This window comes from Bactrocera latifrons, unplaced genomic scaffold, assembly GCF_001853355.1.
Source record: "Bactrocera latifrons isolate USDA-ARS-PBARC rearing strain unplaced genomic scaffold, ASM185335v1 scaffold_62, whole genome shotgun sequence".
Taxonomy (NCBI): Eukaryota; Metazoa; Arthropoda; class Insecta; order Diptera; family Tephritidae; genus Bactrocera; species Bactrocera latifrons.
In genome coordinates, this window is record NW_017537290.1 from 521774 (window position 1) to 533141 (window position 11368).

The 11368-nt window shown below is 36.6% G+C and overlaps 3 protein-coding genes across 5 annotated transcripts in view; 1 reads left to right on the forward strand and 2 right to left on the reverse strand.

Moving 5' to 3' along the window:
- The window catches only part of LOC108975186 (organic cation transporter protein), a 31262-nt gene extending 30703 nt beyond the window's left edge, over nt 1-559 (reverse strand). The window contains exon 1 of one of the 3 annotated variants that reach the window (XM_018943524.1): nt 408-559. The gene's annotated coding sequence lies outside the window, so the exon portion shown is untranslated. Of the gene's footprint in view, nt 1-393 lie in introns of all 3 variants that reach the window. The other 2 variants (XM_018943526.1, XM_018943523.1) reach the window with 2 other exon arrangements.
- An 8219-nt stretch (nt 560-8778) lies between these two features.
- LOC108975152 lies at nt 8779-10042 on the forward strand. The gene is made up of 4 exons (XM_018943466.1): nt 8779-9024; nt 9099-9413; nt 9502-9613; nt 9701-10042. Exons 1-4 carry the CDS (start codon nt 8836-8838, stop codon nt 9796-9798), a joined length of 714 nt encoding a protein of 237 aa, XP_018799011.1. The 5' UTR covers nt 8779-8835; the 3' UTR covers nt 9799-10042.
- Nucleotides 9983-10923, reverse strand: LOC108975153 (single-stranded DNA-binding protein, mitochondrial). The gene is made up of 4 exons (XM_018943467.1): nt 10811-10923; nt 10671-10752; nt 10501-10609; nt 9983-10408 (listed from the first exon to the last, which is right to left on the reverse strand). The coding sequence occupies exons 1-4, from the start codon at nt 10832-10834 to the stop codon at nt 10189-10191; spliced, it is 435 nt and encodes a 144-aa protein (XP_018799012.1). The 5' UTR covers nt 10835-10923; the 3' UTR covers nt 9983-10188.
- Between the last annotated feature and the right edge of the window lie 445 nt (nt 10924-11368).

Sequence of the window (11368 nt, forward strand, 5' to 3'; positions counted from 1 at the left end):
TTTTTGTTTTTTTGGAGTCAGTGCTAAACGCGTTTTTTGATTTTTTGTTTTGCGACACGTAAATGCTTCCTCAAAATAAATTAATGCACATGAAAAAAAAAATTAATTAATTATTTTTCACTGACAAATCAGCAAACGCACTTTCGCAAATACAAAACTTGTCCAACCACTTTTGCTAACAACGAATAATTTTGCAAACAAAATATAAAAGAAAAATTCAAATTTTATACGATTTTAATGGCACTAAACGTTAATGATGCAACATAACTGTGAAATAGGTTTACAACATTTCTTTTATATTTTATATATTAAAAATTTTTTTTTTAGTTTCTTTCGAACAAAAATCACTACACTATACACAGAGCGTTCACACAAAATTTGCAAGTTTAGTACATTGAATACCGGACCACAATGAGTCGAGCGCGCGTGTGCGATCCACTGCAGCACGCGATACACAAACAGCCAACACGAAGCGCCACAGACTTGAGTACACGCCACCGGTCAGCGCCACAATGAAACTGCGTGCGCGCAGCAACACCGTTAAGAGTTAAACCCAACACACCGCGAACGCTGTGCGACGGCGGCCGTATAAAGTCATTTCAGCGTGGCTCGCAGCGTCTACACACAGTTTACCAGCCTACAGCGCTTTGCCAACATCACGGCGACCGTGTGTTAGTGTGCGTTCGAACTGAAAACTAATAGAATTGCGCTGCAAAATACTCACGCGACGATAGCGCGCTGCGCGCCCGCCACTATGGAGTGCAAAAACCCACAACGCGCACTTCAAAACCGACAGCTGAAAGTATACGCGTCGGCAATTATCAGCTTGATGCCGTTGTTTTAGCGCTCTCTGCATTGCTCCATACAGTTGCAAATTCTTTCCTTACATACTTGTAGTTGCTGTTGGATGCGCGCTTATCTGCTGGCTCACCATATTATACCAGCATCGCTCACACAAACACGTGCGCGCGCTCATATTGACGGTGTCAATGACGTCATTGGGAGGTGTTAGGAAGCGCCGTTTTATTAACATTATCGCGCTCGAAATACTAAATTTGTTGGACGCGCGCTAACTGTTGATTGCCGCTTATTGCTGCAAATGTTGAATGAGCCGGTTATCACCACTTGTGTAATTAGTCCTTTTTTTTTTACTACACAACACGTGGTAGCAAACAGGGTAACTCTAAGTCACATGATTGCATGGGAAACACATTTGAATCTGTGGTAGTAGTATGAGCATTTTCATTTTCATATTCCTTGACGGCCTTAAGCCTTAACAGCCTGAAAGCCACCAGTCTCTGATATAAAAAAAATAATTATTAGATAATAATAAGTCGACAAAATAATAGTTTAGACCCGCAAATTGTTCTCCTTTGGTCGATAAGGCATCCTTTGGGCTTGAGTTGGAATTTAAGTACTCAAGTCCTTTTTAGCATGATTTACCAAGCTACCGATTCGGTATGTTTACTTTAATGTTACGCGACCACTGAATTTTTGATAAAGCCGTTAATTTATTTCCAGCTTCCAATAACTCAAGAAAGTAAACTCCGGATTTATTCCTGAAAAAGTTAACACTGTCATACTGTGGTTACACTGTCTCTTTCTCTTGCTCTAAATGAGTTTTTATTATCACTTATTTATGGGTTTTAAAGAAAAGAAAACCAATGAAAGCTCAGGTTATAAGTAATTAATAAAAATTAAAATCTCTTATTGAATACTGTTTGCTTTTTATATTAAATATTTCCGCTAAGAGCAAGCAAACGACTCAAAGGTTCGAAAAACGTCAAGAATATCTGACAATTCCTTTGCTTGAGTTTATGACGTAACGTTCACAAAATAATTTCGTTTTTTACTGCAATTTCATGGTGTAAAACATCGTAGAACCCTAACAGGGGATCTAGTGACTAATGTCCATATTAGGGAGGGAACACTTCTCCAGCCTGCTGAATTCCAGCAAAAGCATAACACCAGAATATGATGAATCCGATTTCCCAATCGAGGAAGATGTAGCACACGTGCCATTGCTCGACCGTGAAGAAGTTCGAATAGCAATTACCCGTCAGATGAAAGCAACTCCGACGATTGGAATTTCAGTTTCTTTAATATCGCAAATAAGATTCTATCGAGCGTAGATTAAAACTTAAAGCCCACCGTCAAAAAACTGATTGGACATTATCAGTGTGGCTTTAGGCTTGAAAAATGAACAACTCACCAGACATTCACCATGCGTCAAATCTTGGAAAAGACCCATGAAAAGAAGAACGACATGGGGCGATCCTGATAGAAGAGCTGCTTTTATGCCGCTGTGTAAACTGACGTTGAGTAATACCAAAAGCTCTGTCAGGATCGGGAGAAGCTCTCCGACTGAGGTTTTGGGCTTGGCTCCCACGTCACGGTTGATAGTCATAACTTTGTAGTTGTTGATAATTTCGTTCATCTTGGAACCAGGAATTAACAGCAACAACAATGCCTCGAAATCCAACGCGAATAAATCTTGCCAACAGGTGCTTCTTTGGACTAAGTAGGCAGTTGCGAAGTAAAGTTCTCTCTCAACGAACAATTTTAATAGTAATTTCTGTTTTTTTTTTTTTTTGTTCAAAACTGCCAGAATATATTGGCAAATTTAGGACTTTTTTGAGCTCTGGAATAATCTTACAGTTTAAATAACTGATTCACGTAACTACTGAAAGTTTATAACAGTATTAGCCAATAAATGAGGTTATACGGTTTCTAACTTATTTACATTTGCTTTAAAAATTATTATCTGTTGTAACAGAAAAAATCTACACGGCGTATAAGTAACGTATGCATTTAAGTAAATTGAATAAACTAACATACTAAATAAAGAAAAAACGTCAACTACAGCTGGGCAGAAGCTATATACCTTTCTCAGCAGCATTTCTAATAGCAACAAACCAGCCACTAGCAGTCTGACTAAATTGTTTTTCTAGCCACGAAATTCAATATAAACATTCTTAAAAAATCGTCTATGATAGATTTTTTTTGATAGTTCAGTTTATATGGCAGGTATATGCTGTTGTGGTCCGATCTGAATAATTTGTTCAAGCGGTTGTATCATTGCCTCAAACTATAGACCGTGTCACATTGCCTCATAAATAATTCTCCACATAAAAAAGTTTATCATAGCAGACTGGACTCAGACGGTTCCGACAAATGAGCAGTTCCTTTGCGGGAAAAGAACAGACCGATGTCTCAAAATCTAGAGGACTCGCCTTTGTGACACACTTAATAATAGGTTATTAAATATCTCTAATATCCCTTCCGCCTTTTTATCTTTTGAATTTCGCGGCTATCTATAAAGTGCTACAGAGCTCGTATCTGGCAAAACTATGCATTTTTGAAAGGTCCTGACATAACCTACAAAACGACGCTTTGCATTACAAGTTTGGATACTGCATTCAACAGTTATAGACGTGTAAAAATGGAGTTCACTTACGCCGATATACGCGATATTTTAAAGTTTTCCTTCGTTAAAGGGAAATTCGTTACAGAAACGATCCGTGAGATGAATGGAGTTTTGGGGGATGGTACTCTATGACTTCGAACTGCGGAGGAGTGGTTTCGACGATTCAGAGCGAGTGAAAACGACACCATGGATTAGGCAGCTGGCGAAAGACCTGTGACGATGAATACCTAACATATCATGGAAAACATTGAGTTAGATCGGTAGCTGGCATCTCGTGACATCCCCCAGAAGATGGGAGTTAGTCACCAAACGATTTTAAACCAGCTGCAGAAGGCTGGATACACAAAAAAGGTTGATGTTTGGTTGCTGCATGATTTGACGCAAAAACCATTATGGCCCGAATCAACGCCTGCGATATGCTGCTGAAATGGAACGAATTCGACACATTTTTGAAGCGGATGCTGACTGGCGACGAAAAATGGATCACAAACGACAGTATCAAGCGAAAACGATCGTGGTCAAAAGCCGGTGAATCGTCCCAAACAGTGGTCAAGCCGGGATTGAAGGCCAGGGAGATTTTGCTTTGTATTTGGTGGGATTGGAAGGGAATCATCCACTATGAACTGCTCCCATATGGGCAGACGCTTAATTCTATCATCTACTGCGAACAACTGGACCGCTTGTCGCAGGCGATTTACCAGAAGCATCCAGTATTGGCCAACAGGAAGGATGTAATGTTCCACCAGGACAACGCCAGAAGCTACTAGAGCTCGGATGGGAGGTTTTATCGCATCCACCATATAGCCCATGCATTGCGCCAAATGATTACCACCTATTACTGTCCATGACGAACGCCTTTGTTTGTGTAAAGTTGAACTCAAAAGAGGCTTGTGAAAAGTGGCTGTCCGAGTTCTTTGCAAATATGTAAGTAGGGGGCTCTTCGATGTTAGTGTTATGAAGTTTCCGTCTAGATGGAAACAGATTATCGAACGAAACGGCGCATATTAGAACTAAATCCGATCACTGTAACATATTTTATAAAGCATTGAGTAAAGAGCAAAAAAGCGGAAGTGAGATATTTGACAATCTAATATTTTTTTAACATTTCTCTCCACCAAACGACACGAGCTTTTTTTATGCGATTAATTTATGCCGCTGAAACAACAAGCGCAAATTTCATTTAAACAGATGTTAACCTAAAAATACTATTATGAGGCTACATTACTGTCACAGGGCTGTATTAAATTTCCTATAAAAAAAAAAATGTGTCATAAAAATTAAATAAACATTTAAAAATCAGCAAAATTTCTATAAATAAAAATCTGCCTTTCTTTAATAGGTAAGTAGGTCGTTCGTTCTCATGTGCATGTACATATGTATATAGTAAATGTATGTGCGTTTTTTTATTGTTTTTTTTTTTTTTTGTTTTGGAAAATACCCGACAGCCAGTCTGCACATATTGCAACTTGGAGAAAAATTTAATAGAAAACTGTCAATCTTAAGAATACGTCAGAGTACGTATGGTTTTCAGCATTTTCCTAATACTTGAAAACCGAGGGCAATGGTAGAGTACGTGTTCATAGTCTTCTATAGACATAGTCTTCTATAGACTATAGATATTTGTGTAGGTAGCTTTTAAAGCACACATGGTAACGGTTACCTAATTCCCGTTGTTGCCGTCGACGTCATCCAACGGTAGACCCAATAATTGTGCGGCTTCGTCGATGATGCATTGCACGCAGGACATAAATTAGATATTTCGGGGCCTAGAGCGAGCTGCGCAAGACACACTCGTTTCTCGCTGCAACTCGAGCACTTTTTCCGCATTTTGTTTGACTCCAAGTACGCCATTCACTGGCGATTTCGCTCCAAGCAGTTGACTACAGGGATTATTTAGGCGAAAGCATCCTTGCAGAAACCGCCTGGTTCATTATACTTCTTAACTGGGAGCATACGGCCCTCACTATGCAAGTGTTCTCTAGAAGTCATCAAGAGGCAACCTGTCGTAGTCCGAAGTGTAGTGTTTTGACAAGTCTGGAACTTCCTCGCCAGCATTGCACTGCAAACAGGCGACCGTGCTGCTGCGGCGTAGTTAAGGACGGACCGGCCGATTGCCTTGTAAGGTGTCAATAACGCTTCTTTGTCCTTTCCCCATATGCTGCCAGCTAGCGACTTCTGGCAATAATCGCGGTCGTATGAGGAGACTGTCAAAAGACACATCTAAAATTTTTGGTTTAATGACAGTAGGAATCTTGACGCCATCGACTGCAATATAAAGGTCAAGTCTGTTCTCCTTCGTCCAGTTTACGAATATGGTAGATTTGGTGGGGGGAAAGTATTAAGTTTCGTGCAGCGAGGAACTGAGGAAGCTCGGAAGCTTTTACCTTTAAACACTTACCATCGATTCTATTACCCGACCTCAATATCGTGCAATCATTAGCGTACGAGGTGATAGAAACTCCCTCTGGTAGTTCTGGGAGTTTCGACATTTCAATTCAATTCCACGCACCGAAATTGAATTGATTTCATCCGGCCAAGGGCTGGACCCTGTTTAGATCGGTAAGTCTTAGTTTAAGCTTGGCTCCAACCTCAACAGCGTCGTTTGATATGGTTCCGCATATAGTATAACTGATTTCATTACCTTAGCTATTAACAATTGTAGGCTGGAACGCACACAGACTCTATTTACCATCATTCTAGATAAAGCTTTATAGACTTTATTTGATTTACGTGTTTTATTTTCCAAGTGCTCTTTGAATTTGAGTCTTGTGTTTACTATTACACCAAAGTACTTCAACTGTGGCTGTGAAGTAATCTCGCATTCTCGTATAGTAAGCGATATACATATTTTCTACAATTTTTCTGGAGCTTATGAGATCAGCCAATTCTAGAGTCTGATAGCAAACCATTTATGCAGTCATTGCATTTGATCTGGAGGTCATGCAATTGTTTAGCCGCTACCACCACTATAAGGTCTTCCGCATATGCGATTGTTTTCACATTAATTGGTTGCGGTATTCTTAGCAAATCGTTGTACATCATTTTCCATAGTACCGAGCTTTGCGGTACTTCATTGTGGTTAGTGTACCTCTGAGTGCCCTCATCTGTGTCCCATAATAATCTCCTATTTTGAAAGTAGTTCATTATAATGTTTTCAGATAATGAGAAGCGCCTTTTAGGTATAGAGTTTTTATTATATTTGCCCACTTTGCGGAGTTGAACGCATTCTTCACATCCAGGGTAATTAGCGCGCAATATTTCTTTGTACCACCTTTCCATCTTTTTCCACTTATTGCACACTTCGCCGTATCAACTACTTCTTTAGGTGCGTCAATAGTGGACCTCATTTTTATAAAGCCGTCTTGTCTCTCTGATATTCTGATAATATGTATGTACATACATATATGTATATGTGTGTATATCTGTATGCAGTTATGCATATGCACGTTGTATATATATACATACGCACATGCATGAAGCCCATGGATTTTTTATAAAGTGCATTTTGCACGTCTAGTCACACCTAATCAGTAATAAGCGCCTCACAAGTACCTGATGTCCATCCACAATGTGTAATCATAAATATGTATATAGAATACAGTTATTCACATGTACTATGTAAACATACACACGCATGCAATGCAGTGATTTGAATAACAAAACAAAAGTGTTGCAATAAATTGGATTATTGCATCTGCTTCAGCTGAAATAATTACAATGTAAATAGATACAAGCTAACGTCTGTGTCAAATTAAGTCATAATGAAAGTTAGAATAAAATAAAAAACAAAAATTTAATTAAAAATTTATTGCAAATGGCTTTTAGTGAAATAATAGTGTTTAAGGGGGGAATGCGGTAAATTCGTGTTAAATACGGCTAATTTTTATGAATTTTTTTATGAAGCGGTTAAAAACTATTTTTGAAAACCATTGGCATTTGAAAAATTCTCTGGTTTAGGGTCACCTGAAATAATACAAAAAAAAAACCAAAAATATTTCCTTGGATAATCGCGTTGCTCAAGGGGGGCGAAATAAGCGCATTTCCAGAAAGCTATTCTGAGAAAACTTTTTAATTTATTGATCCAAAAATGTGTACACTTATTACGGTATCTTTTAACTGTATTTTAAGACTTAGTATTAGTTAAAGTATTTATTTGAAAAGAAACTACAGCTGATCTCCGGGAGCTCTTCTCAAAAAAGACGTTTTGCGGTGAACACTATACCTCTGATATGGATCTTTTGAAATTAAAAAACTCAACAAATTTCGTTAAAGCAATGTTAAATCTAGTAAAGCAAATCGAAGAAATACGAAAAATAAAATTTTTTGGCGAAATTTTTTCCCAAAGAAAAAAATCGATTTTTAACTAAAATTTCGGACTTAAATTGTTTATAAAAATAATTTATCGATTAGAAGAAATCTTCGGTCAATTACTAAAAAATATATTAAAGAAAATAAGAATAAAAAAAATTTTAATTTACCTGATATTTTGGCGAGTCTTCTTTATAGATTTGTATATGTCTGCAGCTGTTCATAACCTTAAATTTTTACTATTTTTAAAAGGTTCTAAACAGTCAAAAGAGTGATACAAAAAGGTTTTTTTTTTAGATTTGCCAAAAAAAATTTCAACTTTTTCGTAGAACCAGATATTGCAAAATTATTCTTGATTAATTTTTTTTTTTGTTTTTTTGGTTTTGGTTTCAGATTTTTTGAAACCCCATTCTCATCAGCCGTTTATTTTTGAAAATTTGTAACTTTTTTATTTTTAGATTTCTTCCTTTATTTTAAGATTTTTTCCTTAACAAAAATACTTACTTACCTTTTTTACTATATTTCAAAAATTATCTGAAACTCATGCTTCTAGTTAAGAGTACACACTTAAATTCTGAAATCAGATCTAAAATGTTAAAAAAAAATGCATAAAAATAATTGTAATTTCGTCAATTGCGTTCGCATCGGGGAATTGAAAATTTTACACAATTTTCCTAATATCTAATTTTCCTAATTTCGTTTAAGACAAAAGAATTCGAAAAAAATTTAAAAACCTGCGAGTCCTTTAATTAAGTTTTTGTTACAGAGAAGTTAAAAAAGTTTTAAATGGATACAATCACATAACAGACAGATCTAAGCATATAATCGAAATGCTACCTAATTTCTAACTCATTTTACACTCCAAATCCAGTTTTCGTTTCTTATTGTTTTTGCCTCTCCTATAAATTTATTAATTCCCATAAGCAAATTCCCATTTATAATAAGCCCATTATAAGAGAACAAAAATATGTACGATATTTTCTATTGGGTTATCCCACTTTTCATTATTACCAAATTGAGTTGACAAACTTCAAAATAAAAAATACAAAATTTTTGCTACTAACGTTAATATAAAATAATTTTATAAAAAAATATAAAAAATGTCAAAATTTTGTGGTGTAATTTCCAAACGCATAAATTCCGAAGAGGTCGAACCACTGCGCTTCAGTCACTTGGAAATGCTAACCAAATGGTTGGCGAGTGAAACTGAATCGCTTCAGTCCGATTTCGCCATCAAAAGTGAAGCGGTGCAGGATATGCAAAAGCAAGTCATACAGAACGAGCAAAAAGTAAAAAAAAAAAAAAAAAAAAATACAACGAATTATATGTAGAAAAAAAATTTAAAATCACCTAAACATTGCAGCTTATCGAAATCAATGGTATCATGGAAGTGCTGAAAGAAAAAGTGATCGCCACCGAACATGAAGTGGCGGTGAACGACGCGAACATAAGACTGCTTGAGCGCAATATCAAAGCGCTGGAAGATTACGCGAATCGGCCGCTAACAGTTGCCGGTATAACCTGCGGTTGCCCAATTGTACATGAGCAGCAGGAGCAACGACGTATGCTGAACCTGTTGCAGAACACAGATAACACTATGGCACAGCTCCATTTGTTGATGAATGAGTTTCAGGAATTGCAGCCATACGTGCAGCGTCTGAGCAGTCCGTATTACACAGTGCGTTGTGTATAAGTTTTGGTTTATGTTTTTTTGTTTTTTTTTTTTTTTTAAGCTAAAAGTCAGTGACAGCTTATTTATAATTTAGATTAGCAGTATATTGGATTGTCATGCGAGTACTTTGAAGCAGACTGAAAATAATCTGGATCGCTTAGTTGAAAAATTGCATGCAGTCGATGGGATGTTACGACTGGCTTTGCGTGAGTGTGTTCACTATGTTGTTATTGCATTCATAATATTACATTTCCACTTATCCCTATTTTTGCGCTTAATTTCATTTATCATAGTACACCTGACTGCTTCGCGTCAACAAAGATCACAATCTGCACCGCCGTCTTTCTGCAAACCAATCGGCGATGGTCCAGCAAATATGCGAAATTCATGAGAAAAAAATATTTCAAAATTGTTATAGAATATTTCAGTTAAAATGCATTGCTTTCCAAAAATCTCCAGTAACGCGCCACGTATAGAACCACGCTTTCTACCAACAAAAAAAAAAATATATATATATATATTTAATAGGCATTAAGCCGAGTTTCATTACTGCAACATTTCAAACAACACTTTGCACTGTTCCACAAATTTATTATGTAATAAAAAACTAGCGAATAAATGACTTTTCTTAACCATTGGTGATGTTTAACTGTATGAACTTACTAGGTGAAACTTTAGATTTTTGACAATTTAATCATTAAACTTAGCATATGTAACAATTACATAAGAATTAATGTGTTTAAATGCTTAAATATTAGTTGAACGAATTGCTTACACGTGATCACGAGTCGGTACGGAAGAAGATAACATCATCTGCAATTATACTGGTAGTGGTCTTTTGATTACCTTGCTGATCGGTAATCTCGCCATATGTGATTTTTCCCTGCACCATGGTGCGTTGACCTTTCTTCAGATGTTCCATAACTGTATCGCGCAAATTTGGCTTAAATACTACAACGCGATGCCAGTCGGTGCGTTGAGCCCAATCGCCACTCTCATATCTGCAAGGAATAAAGAGTATATTTAGTGGATAATACAGCCGTAACATAATAATTTATATGTAAACAATGGTATAAGCTCTCTAGTATGTAACCTGTAATTGGTATGCGTTGCTACCGAAAACATAACAACCGGGTGCTCGACGGAACCGCGCAATTGTGGATCTGCACCGACACGCCCCAGTATGGTTACATTATTGACAGCTGAAATGAAAAGCAGTTATTATTTTATGGTTTCAACAAGTTTTCAAACAAAAATCCATACTTTTTTCCACACGAACCGGCGCTGCCTCACTGGAGCTGCAACGTGCTACTTCCCTCAACGCCATGCGTAGTGGTGATATTAACTAAAAATGGCGACTTCTAATAATAATTTTTAAGTAATGAAATAATTGTTTTACTTACTGTACGTGCACTTTGAGAGAGCATTTTTATCCAAAATAATTAGAAACTTGTAAAAGAAAAAACAAACCGTATCAAAATATAAATCTCGAATGAATTGGGAAAGCGCCGGTAAACAGCTGTTTGACAATGGCTGACGCTACATTGGCGACATCTGTCATTAAAATTGAAAAACCGCAACATGTGCCAACAGATGTAGGCACGCTAAGCATGCACAAAGGTTTAAAGCGGAACTGCGGCGTTATAAAGAATGTATAAACAAAATATGAAACTGTAGCATTTTAGATTAAAGTAATTAAATATAAATTAAAAATATTAGGCACAGTGCTTATGGTGAAGAAAAACATTTTTTTGGTCTTAGGCTATTAAAAATAATTTTATAGGCAATATATTGTATTATGGATGAATTTTTCCATAAAGATACAGGGTAGCACTAATAACATAAAATAGTCTGAATTTTTTAACATTCCCATTGATTTGCTAACTTAACAACTAATCTCACAGATAACTTCACCTTTAGATGTCGCTGTGCAGTATTTACTAATTTTTTGCGGGAAGTAA